The sequence below is a fragment of the Crocuta crocuta genome, unplaced genomic scaffold (assembly GCF_008692635.1).
Source record: "Crocuta crocuta isolate KB4526 unplaced genomic scaffold, BGI_CrCroc_1.0 scaffold154, whole genome shotgun sequence".
NCBI classification, from domain to species: domain Eukaryota; kingdom Metazoa; phylum Chordata; class Mammalia; order Carnivora; family Hyaenidae; genus Crocuta; species Crocuta crocuta.
In genome coordinates, this window is record NW_027530545.1 from 6,168,939 (window position 1) to 6,192,893 (window position 23,955).

Genomic DNA, 23,955 nt, shown 5'->3' on the forward strand with positions numbered 1-23,955 from the left:
AATTCCTGAATTTTTAAAGCCAACTAAATACAAAAGACCCAGATCATGAACACTGCTGAAAAACATCTTCCAAAATCAATGTCAGACATTTGGATTTCTGACTAAATACAAGATCCACCAAAAGAAATGCGGGTTTACCTAAGGTACGCAAAATGCTATGTTGTTCTTTCGCCTTCAACTTAGTTAACATCTTCATTTTCCTTTGTTGGATAACATATGGAAAAACTTGCCTTGAGAATCTGATCACATCCCTGACAAAAATTGCTCTTCAGATCACTAATAAATTCTAGTTTAAATTAATTAGTTAAAAATGAAGATAAATAATATTCAAGATCCATCTCTGACTCAAGATTGATTTCATGACAAATCAAAACTATTTACAAATAAGAAATGACTACTTCAGATAATTCTTCAGGGGGAATATGGAAAGAGAGGAAACAAAAATCAAAAATATTTACAAATAACAAATGACTACTTCAGACAATTCTTCAGGAGGCATATGGAAAGAAAACATAATCCTTTGAAAACATGGTCTTCTTGTTTTGCTTAGAGTTGAGCCCCAAGGAGCAGTGGGCTTTCCAGACCTAGAGGAAAATGCCATGAGTGGAATTAAAACCCATTCAGGACACTGAATAGGTCAACAAACCTAAGAACAAAGCCAAAGAGAAAGTATTTGAAGCTATCCCCTTTTAAGGTGGGTTTCCCAATTTTCTACCTCTGCTCAACTAAGGATATTGAAGACAGATCTGTATATGACAGAGCCCACAATCTTGGAGAAATGGATGTTTCTGAGGGGTTCAAGGTTCATGCACTGAAAACACATTCATTAAAGTCCCTAGGATACACTGCCTGTTTTAGGAGTCAGTGTCTTACCCATACCCATGTTCTGCAGCTTCCCCTCTATTTCTCTACATTTGCAAACTACTATTGGCTAAACAAAGTGTGTTCTATGGAACCCAGAATCTCAAGGAAGAAAAGCTTCTCTCATAGAATAGTTGAGGAAGTGCTGTAAACCCTCTCCACTCCTTGGGGATTTACAGTGTAGATTAATCAACAATGTGGTAGAAATCCCAGCAGGTCGGAGAGTAGGTAGGGTCTTCATCTAGCTCGCCGTGTGGTGAGAGCAAATCTGCACAGCTCTGGAGGACTCGGCTCTCTCCTCCCTAACATGAGAGCATTTTTTCAGCCACCTTAACAACTGCCTCCAGACATGGCCTGACACTGGGACTCTGGAGCAGACATTTCCAGCTGCCTGCCCAGATCCATTTCTTCCTTCCTCCTTTTAAATTCCTATTTTGTTCAGATACCTACCCTCTGGCAGGCATCTCACATGCCTTGGGGAACAGTGAGCTCCCTTTAGCTGAACTAAGCCAAGAGTGACCACAGCTTGCTTGCGATTTGTGGCAGCCTGGGTGAAGACCATCTTCTCTTCCTGGTGAGTGTCCAGTAGTGCCCCTCCATTTAGTCTTCTAGACTTTGGGTGGGCTGTGTGGAACAGCTAGAGGAACAGGGAGGTGAGCGTTAAAAGAACAGCAGAGAAAGGTGCTAGAACTGTTGGATTAAGTCCACTCTGAAACCCATTCTTTCTCTGGACTTGAGTTGTGTGGCCCAATACTTTTACTTGACTATTTGATTGGGGCTTTGTCAGTTGTAGTTGGAGTCATCCTGATGGATACAGCTTTCTGTAAAAGGTACACACCTTGGGGACTCTTGACAACCCTATCAGAACCTGTCTCTAGGACCTACTTACCCTGTGTTGCCTATCCTCCTTTGAACACTATTTGCATTGGATTTGATTTTTAGTCGTTAGCCACTGTGGGTGAGCTCACCTTGGCTTCTGCTTTACATCGCTTCTTACTGCCTCAACCAATGGTCAGAACCATGGACATCCTGCTTGCATGGAATCCCAGGTTTCCCAGACTTCCCATGCATCCTAGCCTTCCAGGGCCATTCCCAGCATGGCAGCTCTGCCAAACCAGTGTCCTCCAGGTGCGGACCTGCGTCCTCCCCTTAGCTGAGACCAATTTTCATAGACCAAAACAGCACAAGTATGGAGGCTTGGGAGTTATGCAGTGCTTTCAGCTTACTGTTTCTAAGATGATGCCCTCAAACGACCAGTATCCGAATCACCAGTCTCATGGTCATAGATGCTTGTTGGAAATGCATGTCCTCAGACTTGCTGAGTAGTATTCCTGGGTTCAAGCCCTGAAAGCTCTTGTTTTCACAGCCTAGCCCATGGTTAGCTCACATTCTGGATTACTCCAAAGACAGTTTGGCTTCCAGTGTCAGCCTCTGATGAAAGAGAGGCCAAAGTGGTGAGAGAGGGGATCTGGGAAGGAGACAGAATTGTGAGGTGAAGAGAGAATCAGGACGTGTGATGGGAAGACGCTGGATGGTTCCAGATGCACATAGTGGAACTGCGCCTCAAGGCACGTGCAAATTATGACAGCCGCTTGCCTTCCAGCTCCACTACTTTTACCTTTGTGCATGTTTTACTAGCTTTTCTGGTAAGATTTGCACCCAGACATGCCGCGCAGCATGATGTATCCCTCCACAAATCATAGAATGATAGAGTCGATGACAAGTAGGTGGAGAATAATATGTCCAAGATCAAAAGGTCAGAGCAAAGTTTTATAAAATGTCAATCTACATGTCACACAGTTTGGCCTGAGTTAGCACTCTCACAAATGTAATATAATATTTTCCCAGTCCCACACCACATCTCAATTCCGTGCCAGTTCATAGTGCTCAGTACACGCTTTGTGTGGCTTTGTAAGTGCTTTCCCCATGAAAAAGAGAAAGCCACCCACCACATTCCCTTTTCTTATGAAATACATTTTACACAGTGACAGACACAACACAATGGAAAATAGCGCCTATGACTTCTAACTGCTAACTTCACTCAGAAATGGATTTACGAAGAGTTTAGACACAGCTACAAAAAAAAGTGTGTGTTCAGTACCATTTTTTTTTTTCAGCAGATGATTCATGGAAGGAAATTGAAAGTTTATTCTAGAATCTATTTATTTGGGAGCCTGTACAAAACAGACTTTTGACAGTTTATTCTCTCTGATGCTCCTATTTATAATTAATCCTCTTTTCTAACAACAAACCTACCTCTTCTTTCCTGCCCCCACTATTCCAGTTCTCATTGGATATTTTGACACCAAAGTTTTTTTTCACTTTCTTGCTCACTAGGGGCAAATTAGTACAAGGTCTGGGATACTTGGCCACCATTCTGGATCCTTATGCAATGGACTAAAAAATTCATGTAATGGACTCTAATGATTGGATTTATTCCTTGGATTCTAATTTTGAAAATACACCAGGGACACCACCAAGAATCAACTTTTAATGGATAGGGCTTTCATGTTAGAATTCAAAGGTCACGTGTAACGTCTGGGTCTCTGGTCACCATTGCCACTTCCATCTCTACTCTCCAGCTTAGTAGCTCCCAAAGTGGCTGTGTATCAGAATCAAAGAGTTTGTTAAAAATAGATTTTCTGACTTGACTCCAACATAAAAAATCTTTTTTTTTTTTTTTTTTGTGCAAGCTAAGTGAATCTTATGCAGTCACCAAGGACCCATTTACTGAAGACATTTGGGAAGCACTTCTCTGGTCTAGTGGTTCTTGAGCTTGTATGTACATCAGAAACATCTAAAGGCCTTATTAAAATACAGACTGAACCCTCAGAGTTTTCAATAGGTATGGGATGGAGTCTGAGAATGTGCATTTCTAACAAGTTTCCAGATGATGTTGGTGCAGATCTGGGAGCACTTTGAGAACCACAGCTCTAACCTAGGTTACTTGTATACATGTTTATTATTCATTAGCTCTTATATTATGTAGCCAAGCAAGGACTGGACTTCAGAGGAAGGAATTACCCTCTCAGATCAAGGGTAACGCTTGGCTGGGCATCATAATCACCAGGAGCTTTTATTTTCTTTTAATTTAGCATTCAATTATTGGGATTAGGCTTATGCTTCACCCTAGACCTATTGAATCAACATCTCCAGGACCACCTGGGAATTTGTATTGTTTTGAAGTAACCCAGAAGTTTCTGATCACGAGGACTTGAAAACATTGCCTTAGATGGGCCAGATTTGTGAGTTTATGAATAACTTCTACTAAAAAATCATGTATCTGAAATTCAATTTCAATGGGGTATCCCATATTTTTATTTGTACTTCTGGCACCCCTAGTGACTGAGCTGTATATTTGTGAAGAGTTTGTTGGCTCTGTGTGCTCCCTCTTTTGCTTAACACAGCCCTATTTTAAATGCTTAAGGGGGTGGTGGTGAGGGGTAAATTCCATGCAAACATGATATTCAGGGTGAAGAAAATATTAAAATGTTTCTTCAGGAAAGAAAGACACACACACACTTCATTAATCTAGACAGCAGAAACAAAATCAGGAAAAAAAAATACTGTCTGCTAATGGTTTTTTGCTAGACGATTCGTCAATTATACAGTCAAAAGAAACCCTGGGGAATAAAAAGACACCAAAGATGCTATTAAAATGTTCCAAGTGAAGCCATATATAATTAATTTCAAACAAGCATAAGCTATGAAAACTCAAATACTTCAAGGTGCTGAGTGAAAGGAGGGGTAAATCTGCATCAGGCTTCAAAACTGATGCTTCCAGGTGAGTCTAAGATTAAGCCAGAGACAGGGAGATAATGTCTGCTTCCTCCCTATTTTTTTGGAAGCTCAAGAGCCTTAAGAGGAGATGCTCCCAGTGCGCCAAAGACGAGAAGAAAGAAATATACAGGCCAGCACCTGACATCAGCACATAACAACTAAACACGGAATCAAATGAGTGCAACAAATTCAAAACAGAAGAAAAATTCACTGATGCAGAAGACAAAGAACGTAAAGGATGTAATTTCACAAACCACTGCACAGGCTGAGTACGCACATGATAAGAACCATGGTCCCTGCGAGACAAGCAGGTTTCTCCTGACGTTTTACCAATCCACAGCTGAGGCATCAGCAAACTTTTACTGTAAAGTACGAAAGAATGAATCTTTTAGACTCTGAAGACCAATACTCTCTGTTGCATCTACTCCTCCTTGCTGTTGTAGCATGAAAGCAGCCATAGACAATAGATAAATGAAGGCATGTCTATGTTCCAATAAAACTTTATTCACAAAAATAGGTGGTTGCTGTGGAACTGAATGTTTGTGTCCCTTCAAAATTTATATGTTGCAGCTTCAATTCCCAATTTGGTGGTATTTGAGTGTGAGGCCTCTGGGAATTCATTAAGTCATGAAAGTGGAGCCCTTGTGAATGAGATTAGTACCCAATAAGGGAAGGAAGACACCAGTCTCTCTCTGTATTCTGCCCTATATAAGTAGATGGTGGTCTGCAAACCAGGAAGAAGGCCCTCCCCAGACACCCGATGTGCCAGCACCTTGATCTGGGACTTCTCAGCCCCCAGAACTGTAAGGATTAAATGTTTTTAAGTCACACAACCAATAGTGTATTTGTTACAGAGATCCAGCAGACTAAAAGTGGTAGGACGTATTTGGTTGATGAAGCATAGTTTGCTGACCCCATACAGCTGAGCCCATGTGGCAAGGATAGCGTCATCAATGGACTCTACGGAGCACTCAGTGTTCCAATGGTGGATGCTTGGTTAAAAACAACATACTCGGGGCGCTTGGGTGGCTCAGTTGGTTAAGTGTCCGACTTCAGCTCAGGTCATGATCTCGTGGCTCATGGGTTTCGAGCCCCGCATCAGGCTCTGTGCTGACAGCTAGCTCAGAGCCTGGAGCCTATTTCAGTTTCTGTATCTCCTCCTCTCTCTGAACCTCCCCTGCTCACAGACACACACACTCTCTCTCTCAGAAATAAATAAAACATTAAAAAACAAAACAAAATGCTCCATTAACTCATCACCATACATCCAAGAGCAGAGTGTTTAAAGGTCACCCCAACTGTAAAGGCATGAAACCAGATTCTGGAAACAAAAAGTTGCTGAGACTATTATAAAAGGGAAAGAGGAGACAAAGAGACTGAACATTTTCGCATGTTTTTAGAAACGTACTCTTGGTGGCCCTGACATTCAGAGAAAAGCTGACTCTATGGTGGAGGGGCCCTCTGACCAGTTTCTTTGAAATGAAGCTGCTACCACTGAGGGTGCATCATGGGATAAGGTGTCATCCTCTTCTGTCAGGAAGGTTTCCTGACCTGCTCAATTTGCTACTTAGCATTTAGCATCCTACGAAGTATCCTTCCTGAAAAAGAAAACGCTAAGTCACTGTGGCATAGAATTTTATAATATAAGCTGGAATATGTCCCCCATGGTGTATGGAAACATAAATTCAGTGACCTCTTTTATGACTGGTAATGTTTTATCCGAGGTCACCAGGTCAGTCAAGAAACACACAAGCATGCATTCTACACTGTATAATTTAAAAGCTTTATTTACCCCCACAATAGTAAACGGATTTCATATTAGTTCAAACGGAAGTTTCCTTCCTTTAGTTAGTTGCCTTTCTCACGGACTGTCGTTGGTGGGAAAATTGCTTTCTCATGGGAGAAGGGTTAGATTTCATAGGGACCTTCTGACATAATCACAGAAATGAGAGAGTCTGACACACCAGCCCTGAAGGAGTCTTGAGCTCAAGGAGTCCAATCAGTTACAAGCCTGGGCAGGAGCACCAAAACAGGCTGCTGCAACCTACCCGTTGCAGATACGGGCAGGATCGTCCCTGCAGAAGAGACAAAATGCAGCCCCTCTGACCAGGAAGCCTGGAAGCCAGACAACGCCCTCAGTCCCTGCCACGTCCCCTTCCCGCATCCTGTGGCCTGGTGCAGGAGTGTTTTAGCTCCGCGAACAGTGGGCTTCCGCTCTGGGGCCCAAAGTGCACTCTTCACCAAGTGCAAGACTGGTCTTCACTCAACTTTCAGTGTTCACACAGTTTTTTGGCTTGTGCTTCAGAGAGCAGTTTCTGCCTCTCCTGGGAACAGTGGCCTCATATCAGCAGAGGCCCGAAGACCCAAGCCAGCACCGGCAGGTAGAGCGCGGGGGCACTGCTGCCGGATGTTCTCTGAGCGCGCATCACGGCGAAGACTGCATTAGTGTGGTTGGTGGGTAACTCTACATTACAGATCATTCCTTCACAGCAAGACCGACACTCCTGTTACAAAAGCAAGGGGAGAGGGGAAAGAGACTAAGTAATGGGAAGGAGAGGGAAGGGCAAAACAAAGAACAAAAGAACGCTTCCATGGCGCTGAGGACGGACAGAATTAGAGCTCCCCAACTCATCCAGTCTAGGAGACACTCAGGCCCTTGAGCACCACCTTTCTCCCACTAACCTGAAAGTAAGGACCATCTTGAGAGTCTTTTCATTTTAACAGTGATTTATCCGTAGCAAGCCAAGCATAAGCAAGGGAAAGAAGAGGAAGGGAAACTGAATAAAACTGCTTGATTGAGTCAACAAATCTAAGGTTTGTAAAGAAAAACACTGACATGAAAATGAAAGCTAGGAGCCTTTTGAATTGGTCATTGATTTTCTTTCTCAGTACTACTGGTTAAGGGATAATAATGACTTTCTATTGTCTATACTAACACCTGATTTCTATCGTTACAGCAGCAATGGCTTGCTAATTATGGCTGCTGAGTAGTGAAAAAGGCTTGCTCCCTCACAGCACAATGTGTTTTCAGGGGAAGCAATCATCTGCCATAATACCTGGTACAAGGCTTCAACCTGACAAACTTAGCTGTTCATGAGGGCTTCCAGGATGGCTAGCTAAGAAAACGGCAGCAACTCTACGTGTCTTTATCAGCAGCTTTCAACCCTGGCGGCAACACATCAGAATCTCCTTGTGGAAACTTTTAAAAAGAAAAGAGGGGCGCCTGGGTGGCTCAGGTCATGATCTCACAGTTCGTGAGTTGGAGCCCTGTCGGGCTCTGTGCTGACAGCTTAGAGCCTGGAGCCTGCTTTGGATTCTGTGTCTCCCTCTCTCACTTCCCTCTCCCTGACTTGCACTCTATGTCTCTCTCTCTCTCTCAAAAATAAATAAAAATTAAAAAAAAAAAAAAAAGAGCCTGATGCCCAAGACCCCACCCTGAAGTTCGGCTTCAGCTGATCGAGGATGTTCCTTGATCACCAGTATAGCTACGAAAACTCCCCAGGTGACTCCAATGTTGCCAGAGCTAAAAGCTACCGGTGTCTGAAGCACTTTCTGTACACAGTAACTAAATCAAATTCTAAAATCTCATGAAATTAACATACTTTCAAGTAATTTTATTCTCAAACCTTTCAGAATTCCAGGCATATAAAAGGGTGAAATTGCTCATTTAAATGATGGAAAATTAAGGAGATCAACTGATCTAAAATATATCTATACTTCATCATATTAAACTGAGATTAATTCTTTCAGACTCTCACTTCCTGGTCTAAGCAGAGGTTGTGGGTAAGACCAGGTTTCCCTAGTAAAAGGCATCCCCATTTACCTCTTTCCACCACCCAGCTACCCTGTACTTTGTTCTCGGTGATATCTGGCCATAAACAAAATACATGAGCTGGGCTCTGTAGCGTTCATCATTCTCTCATGGATGGTTTGCTCTTGGGCTTCCAGAACAGACTTCAAACAAATCAAGCTCGAGGCCTAGGATGAAGCTCTGTGGTCTGGGAATTATCATTTGTTTTTAGTGACATTTTTTATTGAAGGACAGAAAGTCTTCAATTTCTCTTTGGTCTCCACTACATCACTGTAAGGGAGTCTTTCCTTCAAGAGTTCACGCATACAACAGATTACTTTTATCCTTCTTGCCTTTCCATTATGTATAACTAAGGATGTATAACTAACGAAAAAAACCTTAGGACAGTAACTTTACACACACACACACACACACACTCCTTACTGTATGTTCAGAATCTCGACTGTGGTGGCAGCCAACAAAATGACATTCACTTCTGGAGGCACATTTTTTGGTAATAGATGTACTTCTTCCATGGCTGGTGAAGTGGTGAACCGTCAGACAGTACTGTGTATCTAGGCAAGGGGAGAAAAGGCAATGTCATGTTTCACACTGCAAACGAGGAGCTCATCACTTCAGGAGAGACTAAAGCTCAGGACTATCCTTAGGTTTCTAGGCACGAAGTTTAATGTCAGGAGTGGACGTCTCTCCTTTGGTGCTAGCTAAAGCGGAGAAAAAAAACTGAACGAGCCTTTCATCAGCATCTCAGGTCTGTTCGTTTCATACGAAAGTGCCGGCGTCTCTGTCTCTCTCCCTATGAACCACATGTTCCAAACTCCAAAACAAAATGAGAGTTATAAAGGTCTTGTATACTAACAGGCATGTGGTGGAACAGAATGAAAACAGGTGCTTCAAAGTATACACCAAGACCACGGTCCTGACTCATCTGCTGCTTACTCATGCTCTACTCTTCCCTGCGTGTTGGACTTTTCCTGAGTATGCCATTTTCCTACTCTTTCTTAATTCCTCCTCTCTGTGCCCTCCCTGCCGCATAGCTGGCTCATTTCTATGTTTCCCCGTATAGCTTTAAGTACTCACACTTTACTACTATTAAAGAAAGTGATTTCATTCAATATGCTAGGACCTGCCGCTTTAGTTTTGCATCTCTCTCCAGTTATTTCAGACCAATGCAGTGCTCCTTAGTTTAGTGAGAGGGGATGACACCAGCAATGTCATGCAATGGGGGAAAACTTGACTGATGTGGAGAACACTTGCTTTTAGAGAATTCTGCCACATGTGAGCCCTATTAGGTCCTTAAAGCTCATTTTCTTTTGTGCAAAATGATGATAAGTGTCCTGACATTTTGGTAGGGTTGTTGTAAGCTTCAAATAATATTAGCACACCATCAGCTGGGCACTGCAACATGTATTCACTCAGTCAATCCTTATAAGCCTTAAGGTAAGTCATATTAATATATTTTGCAGATAAAAAAAGCCAAGGCACAGTTTCTTGCACACAGTTACATTAGATGGAAGGTGGTAGAAGATAGGATTCTAACCTAGGAAGTTTTCTAGGGTTTGTACTCTTAACCATAACACTGTTCTGCCTCTCAACATACTTAGTATTAAACTAGATGCTTTAGTGTGCTCTATAAGAGTAGCTGACTTCTGCCTTTGGAAGGACAAGAAACCACTGAATGTTCTGGAAAGGCATTTCAACCTATAGTTTACATAAAAGAAGAATCAAAAACTGGTAGCTGCATGTGTTCGTATAAAATGTCACACATGCTAAAGCACCCTAGAAAGTCAGAATAGAAGCCAGGGTAAATAAAACAAGAAATGTCATTCTTGTCATATCCTGTTACACAGAGAACCTCTCTTAACAACATGGACAGACCACAGAAGTAAAGCTCTAAGGTGAAAAGGAAACCTGAGCTGACAAAGAACAATAGCTGTGGGCCTGTCTGCCCCCAAGAAATGGTTGACTATCCTCTAAATAATGACAAACTGAAAAGCAAGAAATTATACCCTCAGGTAGAATTCCAGAAGGTTAGGATCTTTGGAGCTTGACTGGAGCACAGTCAAAAATGTACTGTCATGCACACTGGATTGTAGGGTCATTCCGTGGCAGTCTCATTAGGAGTCAGGTTTTCAGGGTGGATTTGGAAGAGCCAACTTCCTTCCCCCTTCCCATCTCTGACATTTTCTCACTGATGGAAAGCTGCCACTCCCTTCTTCTGTTCACCTGTTTCAACAGATATGAAACTCTGCAACCCAGAAGTATCCAGGCGCATTCCCATTCAAAATGGCTTTGTTTAATGAATGACAAATTGGAGCGCTGTACCATTCCTAGGAGGAACGGTGTTTTGATACAATTCAAAATAATACCATCCACGAAGATGAAGCACAAGAAGTTGGACATCAATGTCGTAATTTACTACGCTGTAATCCTTACCATCCGGTTTTCAGGGGAATTTAAAGCACATAGCTAAAGAATGATACCCACTCTCTGAAGTAAGTTGGTAAAGGCCAACCTTAAAAACTTTGAAATAACTAAGATAAATTTCTATGCAAAATGTAGAAAGGAATCTCCAAATGCATAATATACATACACGTACTCATACACACAATTTAAGGTCACTCTACAGAAATTTAAAAGAACCTCAAGAAAAAATTATAATAGTTAATTAGTCTTGAAAAGAAATCATGAAAAATACTGTCCAGAGGCACCTGGGTGGCTCAGTTAAGTGTCCCACTCTTGGTATCAGTGCAGGTCATGATCTTGTGGTTGTGAATTTGAGTCCCACATCTGGCTCTGTGCTGAGTGTGGAGCCTGCTTGGGATTCTCTCTCTTTTCCCCTTTCCCACTCACTCATGTGCACTCTCTCTCCCAAAATAAATAAACATTAAAAAAAAAAGTCCTGTCCAAGTTGATGGTAGAGGTCATAACCATTTGTGCTAATTTACAGAATAAGATTCTCAGCCCCATTGAGGTCTGCAGTGTGTACTAATTATTGGTACCATACACTGGCTTTATCTGTAAGAGGGAAGGCTATTGTACTGCTTTACAGAATATGTTACAGAAATTTCCAAAAGAGTCAAGGTAATAGTACACCAAAACGGGTAATCTTTAAAAGAATTGGTTAGTTGGTTGGTTGGTTGGTTTGCTTTTCTTGACATTTTATGTCTCAAAACCTAAGAACCAGTACTTTCTAAAAATCTTAATAGCCTGCTCTTATAGTTCTGAGTAGAACTTTCCAGTTCCAAGTCATCCATCAGCACATCCTATCTGCTTTACCTCCAAGTTTGTGAATGTTAAATCATTCGACTTCTTGTCCCTCTTTCCCTACCACCATAGTCCCAGGTGCCATTTTCACCTGATTGAAGACAATGAAAGACCCCACTTGGTTTCCCTTCTACTTTTGTCCTCAAGTAGAAGGACGTACTCTCCACATAGCAGCAGTGCAATATTTTAGAACACAGCTAGCGTTCTGTACTCCCCTAGCTTACAAACCCTTACTGCCTTCCCATCACATTTATAATGAAATCCAAGCTCTCTCAGGAGAAGATCCTGTATGCTCTGGTCCTTATCTCCATGAGAACCTTTTTCCATCTTCCACTAAGCCTTACTGGCCAACCTACTTCCTGTTGAATGAAGAGGCAAAATTTTGCCTCTTACAGACTTTGCACTTACTTTTCCCTCTTTCTGGCATGCTCTTTCCATAGATCTCCATGTGGCTGGTTTGTTTTGGTCAGTCAGGCCTTAGTTCCTCAGAAATTTCCCTGAGTACCTGATCAAAAGTATACATTCAGTCTATCAACAAATATTTACTGAGTGCCTAGTATGGGCCAGGTACTGGATTAGGCACTAGGGATGTATCTGTGAACTAAGCAAACTAAAATGGTTCTCAAATGTTTGTCAAATGAATGAATGAGTTATGAAAGCATCAACATATCTCAAGTGTATAAAAACGCTTCTTTGCTTTAGCCAGTAAGTACGACTTTTCTAGAGGTATTGTCAAGCATTTATGAAATCCTTAGAATGCCTTAGACAACACTGTGAATTACTTGTTCTGCCCGATAAATACTATTTAAGAAATACTCCTGGGAGGCACACAAAGATACAAATTGAGGTTATACCATCCATTTCCAAGTACTCTCAGAGTAGTCTGAGAGTCTAGTCTACTAAAAGAAATCTGATTTTAATATATCATCATCAGCCTGTTGATAAGCTAATCCCATTATATAAGGCAGGTCTACTCAGGGCCATTTCAGAGAGACCTAAATGAGATATGATCACAAGAGAGTCTTCCAAACTCAGCGCACTTACTTTGTGGACACCATTTGTCTTCTGCCCATCGATTGCAGTTATAATTATCTCTTGCATTTTCACAGGTAAAACACTTGAAGCTGTTTGGAAATGGTGTAGCTTTAAAGAAAAATGCAGAGTGAAACAGGAAGGTTAAAAAAGACAAAAATTTTAAACATCAAAGATGGCACAAATTAGCAACTTTTATTGGATCAAATGAAATTTACAAACCGTTGCTCTTAGAATTTTCGTTGCTAAGGAGCTGGAGTTAACTGCCAGACTTCGGGGCATATTCTTTATTCCCTTTTCTTTAAATACTTTGTCTATGCTTATCTACTATAGAGTTGAAAATGGTTCCACAAGCCACTTTGAAATACCCATGGTATTGTTCCATTATAATTTATACCTTGGGAATAAGTGGGGGTTGAGAGCACAGGCAAGGGTGGTGGCAGGATGGGAACCAATAATTTGGTGTAGTGTGGCCCCTGAAAAGAACTAGGGTCAGATTAACCTGAGCTTAGATTCTGCTCTTCCTGCTGAGTAGCTGTGTGATTCTTAACTTCCAAAAAATAATAATGTTTAAAGTAATACTAACAATGAGAATTCCCATGACTTGCAAGGAAATCATGAAGATTAAGCAGGAGGTTGCAATAAAAAAATATCTAGTAGAGTCCCTGGTACATCAAATCATGCTGGTTTCCATCTACATGCACTTCCATTACGGTCATATTCAACCTCAATCAAGCAATCTCACTTGATATACGTCAATTATCACAACATTAGACCTCAATCAGGAATATAACATTTAATATAAGGATGATAGCAATTCTCAGGCTCTTAAGCTCATGCTAGTGTTACAGAAAGCAGGAATTATGACTGCTGGCAGTCCAGATTGAAAGCAACTAGAATGTCCTTTTTTTCTTTATGGTTTTTTCCAACCTTGTATCTTGTTATTTTAATGGGCAGGAAGTTAAAAGTATAATAAATTTGACATTTCTTTGGAAGCCATGGCATAAAGCCTGATGTAAAACTTACAATTCTTCCATTTTTGGAGAATAAAACAGATAAAGATCAAGGAAAATGTCAGACCATCCTAGTAATCTGATCACATGTTAGTCATATATTTCTCTTAAAAAATTTTTTTCTGAATGTTTATTTTTGAAGGAGAAAGAGACAGAATGTGAACAGGGGAGGAACAGAGAGAAAGGAAAACACAGAATCCAAAGTGGGCATCAGGCTCTGAGCTGTCAGCACAGAGCTTGACGCGGGGCTCGAACTCACAAACCAGGAGATCATGACCGGAGCCAAAGTCAGATGCTTAACCAACTGAGCCACCCACGTGCCCCTTTCTCTCTCTCTCTCTCTCTCTCTCTCCTTAATGGTTTTCTAATCATAAAATTTTATTAGGCTTAAAAAGTTAAAAATTTGTCTATAATTTAAATTTTATGAAAATCATGTTTGTGCCATGTCATTAAGCTATTAGTATACAATCATTACCAATTTAGAAATGTATAATAAATGACAGTTCAAGGTGTGTGTGGTATATGTCTATGATATATATATGTGTACACACACACACACGGCATCCTAAATAATAAAGAAAGCACAAAGTGAGGAACAGTAATGTATAGACTTCATTTAGAAGTAGTATTAAGACAGTGGGTCTGAAACCTGGCTGTGCATGAAGAGTATCAGGAGAGCTTTTTTAAAAAGAAGAGGGTTTGGGGAGGGCAAAAAAAAAGAAAAAACAATCTACCTCCCCCCCTTCTGACTATTGCAGAGGGGACCAAGGAATATGTAGTTTTAAAGGCTTTTATCATGATTCTGCTACTCTTCTAGGTGTGGGAACTACAGGCATTCATATTTATGCCAATTGTTATCTATAATAATCTTTCTCTAATAAAGTATATCAGAAAAGTCTTACTTGCCTGAAGAGAAAGATGATATATGTATACAAGCACAAATATACACATACATGTATATAAAATATTTCATCCTATAGATAATATTCACTGACATTTGCTTATGTTTAAGTTACTAGTGGGAAAGCTGAGCTTTATACAGCCTTTTCTAATAGTGACTATGCATATTAATGAAAATCCAAGTATTATTTCCCACCTACTTTCAAACATGCTAATCTGTTTCAAAATTATTAATGGCCACTTGAAAGAATATATCATTTAGGGGCACCTGGGTGACTCAGTTGGTTGAGCATCTGACTTTTGACCTCAGCTCAGGTCTTGATATCAGGGTCATGAGTTTGAATCCCATGTGGGGCTCCACACCCACATATATAAATTATATATGGAGAAACTTCCTTCCTACAGCCAATATCCTTCTCCATTGAAGGGATCAACAAAGAACACTGTCTGCTAAGCCATTCATAAGGATAGTGTCTAAGAGATTATTTTAGTTTTTAATTTTTTAAGCGTTTATTTTTGAGAGAGAGAGAAAGAATGGACTCGAGTGGGGGTGGGGCAGAGAGAGAGAGGGAGACACAGAATCTGAAGCAGGCTCCAGGCTCTGAGCTGTCAGCAAAAACCCTCATGTGGGGCCCGAACCCACAGACCACAAGACTATGACCTGAGCCAAAGTTGGACACTTAACCGACTGAGCCTCCCAGGCACCCCAAAGAGAATATTTTATATAAGAACCCTTTTGAGACTTTAGCAGAAAACCGAACCATTTTAAAGAAATGGGGAAAATTTCTGTCATTATGTATTACCCCTCTTCATCAAAGTAGTGAAGAATTTCTGGTTTATTCTAGGTATAAACCAAATGTTCCAGGGCAGGTAAAGTTATTATAGGTGGAAAGAGGGACTTTGAATGGTCGCCCTGACCCAACCGTCGTGAACCAGGAGACAATCACTACTTACGGTCCAGAGGAGGCCTCACGTTGTAGAAGTTGATGTTCTTGGCCAATGCCCAGCTTTCTGACAAGATAAAGATCTGGACAATAGCTACAGCCAGAGCAGGACGAAGGGGCAGCATTCTGACCTTGGCTATGTGAAAGTCCAAAACTCACATCTACGATGAAATGAGACTGGTTGCATTTATCTGCATTTTGTATGTCAGTAGGAGCATGCTTTGCTTCCTTTCGGAAAGCCTGATTATTCAATATATTCAACCATCTACTTGTTCTATAGGGCCCATACCTGTAAGTAAACTGCACGCTTCCCCCACAAAAGAAAGCTAAGTAATTACTGCCTTCTACCTGTCAGGCCTCTGCACTAGCCAGCTGAGCTTGAGCAGGACACCCAAAGGCCTTTCAGGTTCCCGAAGAACAAGAACAGCATGGGCGTGGCTGCATGCCATTCCCTCACTGCCTGAGGCTACCTGGCGGACTTTGTGCTGAGTCACCCGATCATTTAACAACCAGGGTTCTGAAGCGTGTTCACCTGAAGTTACCGAACCACCTATCTGTCAAGTCCATTCCCTGAGTAAACACTTGTGTCTGAGAAATTCTGCAACGCTTTCAAAAACCTGGAAGAAACCTTAAGAGTCAGAGCCCTGGGAAGGGCAGTGCATAAAAGCACAATGAGTTTGAGAAATAGAGTGTCTGCTGGACCCCAGGGCACACAGACATGGAGAAGAGAATCGAGTCACTGTACAATGCCATCCCCACCTGTGTCTGTCACACCGGGCACAAAAAGCTACCAGCAGGTTCTAGAGGAAACAGAGTAAGAGTCCTCTGAAACGTGGAGATGGCATTAGTCCTGGTCCACAAAAACTGCTACTGATTTCAAGGATGTGAAGTAGCCATGTTTGATACCCAGTGAAACAACAGATGTCCGCAGAGCACTGAGTAAGAGAGTACATCTTAAGTCCCACTGGTTCTCCCCTCTAGAAGCAGACCTGGTCGTATGCAAATCCTCAGGAGAGATGCTGAGAACGTATAGTACCACCACATACAGGCTCTCTGGCAACGGAGAGGTGTGGGAAGCAAAAAAGCATGTAACTTGGAGTCCAAAGACTTTGGTTCAGGTATTGGCTCTGCTATTTATTAGCTGTCTGACCTTGGGCAAGCTCTTTAAGCTCTATTAACCTCAATTTCCTCATCTGCAAAGTGGTTTAATAACACCCATTCTGCCCACACATTTGGGTAATTGTAAGCCTCAAATATAGGCTCAGGTAGAATCGCATAGGATTGTGTAGGTAATAGCACTTGTAATCTAAGTCTGTGAAAATGCTAGAATCTTAGAGTTCAATAATATTGCCTGAACTCATTTTCTTCTTGCTGAATCAGCCGGTCTCTGTGGGCTTAGAGAATCTTTCAAAGAAGAAAAGTTTGATCTCCACACATATGAGCATAATCCTTCACATGGATATTTTGTTTGAAGCCAGGGTAATAACGCACAGAATCTAGGGATTTCACCTCCCCCTCTTGTGTTGTGAGTATATTGGTTTTGCGTGTATGGCTATGAATGCCTACCTACGAAGATGGAACAGGATAGCCGACAAAATATAGCCAACAGGATCCCCGGCCCTATAGATGGCTTCTGCCATGGATAGAACAAAGTCTCTAAGAAGTACTGAGTGTAAAGGAAAACCTGGTACATTTAAAAAGCCAATAGTGCTAAACTTTCTATACTGCACTTCAGCTCAGGACAGAATGGAACCCACTGGTATGTAAATATACATATAAAATTATGGCCTGGTTCATTTTAGAAACCAAAATTGACCATTCACAGTTACCAGCTTTCTAAATCTTACTTTTATGCTCTTCTGAATGTAAGAAATGGACGTTTCTTCCAGCTAACTATACTGTTCCTAACAGACAAGTCATGACACTGGTTCTCCTATTCTGCTTCTCTTGTTCATTTCTCTTGAGTTGGACTGTTCCATATTCATTGTGAATCTGGAGCCAAGGAATGAAGACCCCTGCTTTGCACCAGTGGAGAAACTCTGAGTAGGGGAGACTCATCCCTCTTCTGCAAACCTCAAATTCATTGTGTTCCAACAGCAATCCACGTTCCTGTAATATGGAGATAATGCCTAAGATTACAGATTTCAGAGTCTTATCGTCTATATTCAGTCCCTTTCCATCAACAACAAATATGGGACCTTAGACAAATTGCTTCAACTTTCCAAGCCTCATCTTGCCTGTCTGTAGAATAGGCACAATAACAGTCCCTACCTCAGAGTGTAGAACCACAGACTAAATGACATCGTGTGCATGAAGCACTCAGCCAAGCGCTGGGCACATGGGCACTTTCAGGTAGTGAAGAGCACAGGCTCAACTACCTGCTTCCAAACCTACTCTCTGTGTAGCCTCATGCAAGTTCCTTAACCTCTCTGTACCACAACTTTTGCATCTATAAAATGGAAATAGTGATAATACCTACCTACCTCAGAGGGTTGTAGGAATTAGTTAATACACATAAAGCACTTTAACTATCTAATTAGCCAGTGTTCACCATTTTTTAATCCTCACTAGGTAAGCATTCACTGTTAAGAACAAATCTCCTAACAGGAATCACAAATCAGACCCCTGGTTTTCCTCATGTAATCTCTATGTGAGACAGAAGCCCATTTATTCATTCAAACGTTGTTATTGACATGTAGTGCATAGAAACACATTGTTATTATTGGACCTCCAACAAGGTCTTTGCTCTCATGAAGTCTGTATTTTTCTTTTAATTTTTTTAATCTTTATTTAGTTTTGAGAGAGAGAGAGCGTGAGCAGGGGAGGGGCAAAGAGAAGGGAGACACAGAATCCGAAGCAGGCTCTAGGCTCCGAGCTGTCAACACAGAGCCCGACGCAGGGCTCGAACCCATGGACTGGGAAATCATGACCCGAGCCAAAGTCAGATGCCTAACCGACTGAGCCACCCAGGCACCCCATGAAGTTTGCATTTTAGAAGGAGAAGACAGGCACTAACTATGGGAAAAATGTAATTTCAGATAGTCATGATTCTGAGCTAAGTACAATAGAGAGATAGGTGGGTGAGTAGGTAGACCCATTATGAAAAGAAACCACCCAAGCAAAGAATCCAGGGAAAAGACACCAGGTCCCAAGATAGGAAGAAGTGCACATGCAGGGGGCAGGGGGAAGGGAACTAAGTCAGAAGTGGTGGGACCATATCATACACTTACAGGCCATGGCAAGGATTTTGGATCTAACAAAATCAAGGAACTGTTTGGTTGTAGATTATCTGATTTTGAAAAAGTGCTTTGTCTCTGCAGAGCAATAGGTCCCAAATCCCTAGCCTTATTTCTCACTCCCAGAATAAAGCGATGCCAATAATAGAGAACATAAAGGAATTTAGGATTCACAAAGGTTTTTCTGAATAAAAGAGTGATTGGATGGCAGAGGACTTAGAAATAACCAAATGAACAGCAAGCCCAAGGATTAAACTTGTATTTGGGTTTGTCCATTCTTCAAAACAGTACTGTAGGGAAAGTGGCATCGTTACCATTGTACAAGTGAGCTTAAGAGACAATGTGTGTAAAGATCCTAGCACAGTGCCTGGAACACAGTTTCCTCAACAAAATAGCAGTGAAAAGTTGTCCTATGGATTAGTATATTTTCACTTCCATTTTTAACTAAAACAGCATAGCCTTACTGTATCAATTTCCCAGAACCGCAAAGGTTTTACCTGTCAAAGTAAGAAAAAAAAACAAAACACTAAATAAAAATGTCTGCTATTTTCCAGAGCCAGCTTTAGAATCTATTACCAATACTGCTTTCCCCCTAAGGAGCTATATCTATCTCTATCTATTCTGCAGTGGATAGGTTTGTGTTAACATGACTGTGTTATCTTTCACAACCAAAAGACATTAGGATAATGAAAAAGCAAATGACTAACTATGGTATCTGAAAGTTGTTTTACATTTAGAATCATTTCACGGAGACTCTGAGCTAAAAATTATCTGCTGAGTAGGCTCTCACTGCAGTCTTTGTTGCAGAACAAGATTACAGTAGAGCTCGTATTTTGCTCCAGAAGGAAAAAAAATCTTTAAGATGAGTCAGACTAAACCATTCTGGTATCTTCCAGGACCATCACACAAAGCAGAGTTCTTCATAGTGGTGAGGGGTGACCTGTAAGCTTCTTAGAGTCATTTGCAAAATATTGTGTCTGTAAATATTTTCCCCCCTGGGCTGAGGATCTCAAAAGGAATCTGAGACACACATAATAGTGAAGAATTGCTGCTTGCTGTTTCAGAATACAGCTGTTATGATTTGGCTTCCGGTGACTTACAAGGTTTTATATTTGACACTAAGAAAGTTCCACATATACATTAGGTATCTTGTATACACTCCTCAACCTCAGGCATAGCTCAAATCATTCCTCCCCAGCAAAGCATAGTATTTTTATCCTTTTTTTCCCCCGCGGATGTAGGCCTGGTCAGAAACCCTTCACCTGTGGTGCTGGTCTTCCATTTGTTTCTATGATCCTCTCTTTGGCAAGTATGACATGTTCCAGAGTGCAGTGTGCTTCTTTCACAAAAGAAAGGGGTGCTTTCTGCAAAGGCAGATTCAACAGGGATGGGCAACTCTCAAGATACTCCAGGGAACGGCAGGTAGCTGGATTTGTACATTTACAAAGCCCGCCTGAGACTCTGGCCTATTACTGCCCAGAATAAAGGACCCGTATGGCACTTGGTCCAGGAGCATAGCTACTTCCCAGGTCTGAGTAATAATAATCATCTTTCCTACATACGGCATTTTCTGCTCCCACAGAAAATGTGCAAAGATGACAGGGGCTTCAACAAGCAGCACCCTCTTAACATCATAAACTCTTCTGGGGTAGGGAAATGACCTACCTTATTTTTCAAATTATGTTTTAATTACCTAGGTCTAGACTCAGTGCATGGTAAATACCTAATAAATACTTTTTTTTTTTTTTTTTTAAAGAGAACCAACATCTTATCCATGACCTTAACGAACTCTTTTCTTAACAAGTAAGATAAAGATTGTGGGCAGTAAGGAGTTGGTAGAATGTCCAAAGATGAAGAAATGGACCCAGAAGAAATGGACTCAAAGGGAGATTTGAAAAAGAAGAGACCAGACATGGTACTTCCTGCACAATTGCTAAAAAAATGAGTCAGCAAGCCAAGGCTTACTCCAACTGCCAATAAAACAAATGAAATGGGTAATTTAGAGGAAGCAGCTCTACTAAGTCCAACATGCCCATCAACACTCATATTCACACCTTCCCGAAAGCATCACTTATCCCACAGTAAGATGCTTTAATGACAAACTTTAATAGGCCTGGCTTCCCTTGTAAAAAGAATAGAAGGCCAAGTGGAAATTCAAAATGAGTGCTGAGATTTTACTAAGAAGGACCAGACTAGGTGAAAACACTCCTCTTAAAAGGCGAAATTTGCCAAAACAAAACAAAAGCAAAAAACAAAAAAACCTTTATATCATCTGCAACAAGAGGTGTGTTACTTGCTTCTGGCTATCAGGACAGGTTGGCCAATGCAGACACTCTGGCTCCCATTACCTTTATGAACAGTGTTCATGGGATTTACACTGAGACCCTGTTCTAGTTCTCTTCCTTGCAGGGGGCTAGGGTTTCCATTGCCAACCTGCCTGGACATTGAGAGCCCAGCTCCTAAGCCACGGCTTCTACCTTCTCTAACAGGTGTTCTATTTCTGGTACATGAAAAGTTCTCTTTGTCCCCCTACATTTAAATATGAATTTCCTTAAAGATAGTTAATCTAGTGTTAAGTGCCTGAGGCAAAATACAAGGGAGAATTTTATTTTATGCCTACCCAACACACTATCTTCATCGGAAAATACAAAATATCCATGGAGTACCATGGACTTTATTCTTAACAACATTCACTAGGAAAAAATAGGATCATGATTCAACCTCTCATACCAGCTTATCCAACTCTTGAAAGTATTAAGACTATAAATCTTGCATTTATACCAGGTATTCTGCTAAGCACTTAGAAAACAATAAATAAGAGACACAATCCCTACACTCAATACATTATTGTATGTAAGTATATACATAAACTCAACAGAAACTCAATGTGAAATGTGTCTGTCAAGAGTTAATACAATCATCTTAGAGAGGAGGAAAGACCATGGGCTTTAGATTCAGAAAGGGCACCCAGAATAAAATTCTGGTTCTACATTTTGTTTTGTTTTACAGGATCAGCATTTTTAAAAAGTTGTTGTTTAAATTCCAGTTAGTTAACATACAGCGTAATATTGGTTTCAGGTGTACAATATAGTGATTCAACACTTCCACACAACACCTAGTGCTCATCACAGCAAGTGCACTCCTTAATCCCCATCATATATTTCACCCATACTCTCACCTACCTCCATTATGGTAACCATCAATTTGTTCTCTATAGTTAAGAGTCTGTTTCTTGGTTTGCCTCATTCCCCACCTTTGCTCATTTGTTTTGTTTCTTAAATGCCACATATGAGTGAAATCATATACTATTTATCTTTCCCTGCTTATGTCACTTAGCATAATACTCTCTAACTCCATCCACATCATTCCAAATGGCAAGATTTCATTCTTTTTTTTATGGCTAATATTCCTGTGTGTGTGTGTGTGTGTGTGTGTGTATCTCTCCAATTTTAATCCATTCATCAGTTGATGGATATGTAGGCTGTTGCTATAATTTGGCTACAGTTGTTAATGCTGCTATAAACATCAGTGTGCAGGTTTCCCTTCAAATTAATATTTTTGTATCCTTTGGGTAAATACCTAGTAGTACAAATGCTGGACTGTAGGGTAGTTCTATTTTTAACTTTTTGAGTAACCCCCACACTGTTTTCCAGAGTGGTTGTACCAGTTTGTATTCCCACCAACAGTGCAAGAGGGATCTCCTCCACATCCTTGCCAATACTTGTTTCTTGTGTTGTGGATTTTAGCCATTCTGATAGGTGTGAGGTGATACCTCATTGTAGTTTTGATTTGCAATTCCCTAATGCTGAGTGACATTGAACATCTTTCCATGAGTCTGTTGGCCATCTGTAGTCTTCTTTGAAAAAAATGTCTATTCATGTCTTTGGCCCATTTTTAAGTTGGATTATTTGCTTTTGGGTGTTGAGTTTTAGAAGTTCTTTATATATTTTGGATACTAATCCTTTATCAGATATGTCATTTGCAAATATCTTCTCCCATTCCACAGGTTGCCTTTGAGTTTTGTTGACTGTTTCCTCCACCATGCAGAAGCTTTTTATTTTGATGAAATACCAACAGTTTATTTTTGTTTTTGTTTCTCTTGCCTCAGGAGACACATCTAGAAAGAAGTTGCTATGGCTGATGTCAAAGAAGTTGCCTATGTTCTCTTCTAGGATTTTTATGCTTTCAGGTCTTACATTTAGGTCTTTAATTCATTTGAACTTATTTTTGTGTATGGTGTAAGAACATGGTCCAGTTTTCCCAATACCATTTGTTGAAAAGACTCTCTTTTTTCCCACTTGATATTCTTTCCTGATTTGTCAAATATTAATTGACCATATAGTTGTGGGTTCATTTCAGGGTTTTCTATTCTGTTCCATTGATCTGTGTGTCTGTTTTTGTGCCATACCATACTGCTTTGATTACTACAGCTTTGTATTATAACTTAAAGTCTCGAAATGTGATGCCACCAGTTGGCTTTTTTTTTCCCCCAAGACTGCTTTGATTATTTGGGGTCTTTTGTGCTTCCACACAAATCTTAGGATTGTCTATTCTAGTTCTGTGAAAAATGCTGATGGTATTTTGATAGGATTGTATTCAATGTGTACATTGTTTTGGGTAGTACAGACACTTTAAAGGTATTTGTTCTTCCAATCGATGAGCATTGAATGTCTTTTCATTTCTTCATGTCATCTTCAATTTTTTATGAAAACTATAAATTCGGTTTCTACATTTATTAGCCAGGTGACCAAAGAGTTAAGAAATACTGTCCCCATTTGTCAATAAGATAAGTGAGGCTTAGAGCCATGTAGATAAATTTTTAAGCTGTTGTCGGGATTGGGTATAATTACATAGGTAAAGCACCTTTTACTTACATAGTATTAAAGAAATGTTAAGTGCCTGTTTCCTCTACCCTACCTTCGTTCCCAGCTTCTTCAGATATCATTAGCAGGAGAACAGAGATCAGATTAAGGAATATAACTGTTCAACTCCATTACATACTAGCTGGGCCAAATCTGGTAAACAGTATGGAGTTCTATGCACTAATTTCTAAAGGGGATTCAGAAATTATCTTGCAAATGAAAAGTTGGATTGAATGACTGCCAAGGTTCCTT

At 40.7% G+C, this 23,955-nt stretch overlaps 1 protein-coding gene and 2 long non-coding RNA genes across 4 annotated transcripts in view; 2 read left to right on the forward strand and 1 right to left on the reverse strand.

Annotated features, from left to right (window-relative positions):
* Window positions 1–992: 992 nt before the first annotated feature.
* LOC144234440 (uncharacterized) lies at window positions 993–5,157 on the forward strand. Its single transcript, XR_013335950.1, has 2 exons — window positions 993–1,435; window positions 4,710–5,157. It is a non-coding gene; the product is annotated as an uncharacterized LOC144234440 (long non-coding RNA).
* Window positions 5,158–6,414: 1,257 nt separating this feature from the next.
* LYPD6B (LY6/PLAUR domain containing 6B) overlaps window positions 6,415–23,955 on the reverse strand; it is a 181,203-nt gene continuing 163,662 nt past the window's right edge. For both annotated transcript variants that reach the window (XM_077767837.1, XM_077767838.1), the window contains 4 exons: window positions 15,616–15,766; window positions 12,761–12,859; window positions 8,876–9,006; window positions 6,415–7,145 (listed from right to left, as the gene is read on the reverse strand). In XM_077767837.1, coding sequence (XP_077623963.1) covers window positions 6,981–7,145; window positions 8,876–9,006; window positions 12,761–12,859; window positions 15,616–15,730 — 510 coding nt within the window. In that variant the 5' untranslated portion in view covers window positions 15,731–15,766 and the 3' untranslated portion in view covers window positions 6,415–6,980. The remainder of the gene's footprint in view (window positions 7,146–8,875; window positions 9,007–12,760; window positions 12,860–15,615; window positions 15,767–23,955) is intronic.
* LOC144234441 (uncharacterized) lies at window positions 9,340–20,743 on the forward strand. Its single transcript, XR_013335951.1, has 3 exons — window positions 9,340–9,427; window positions 10,688–10,944; window positions 20,598–20,743. It is a non-coding gene; the product is annotated as an uncharacterized LOC144234441 (long non-coding RNA).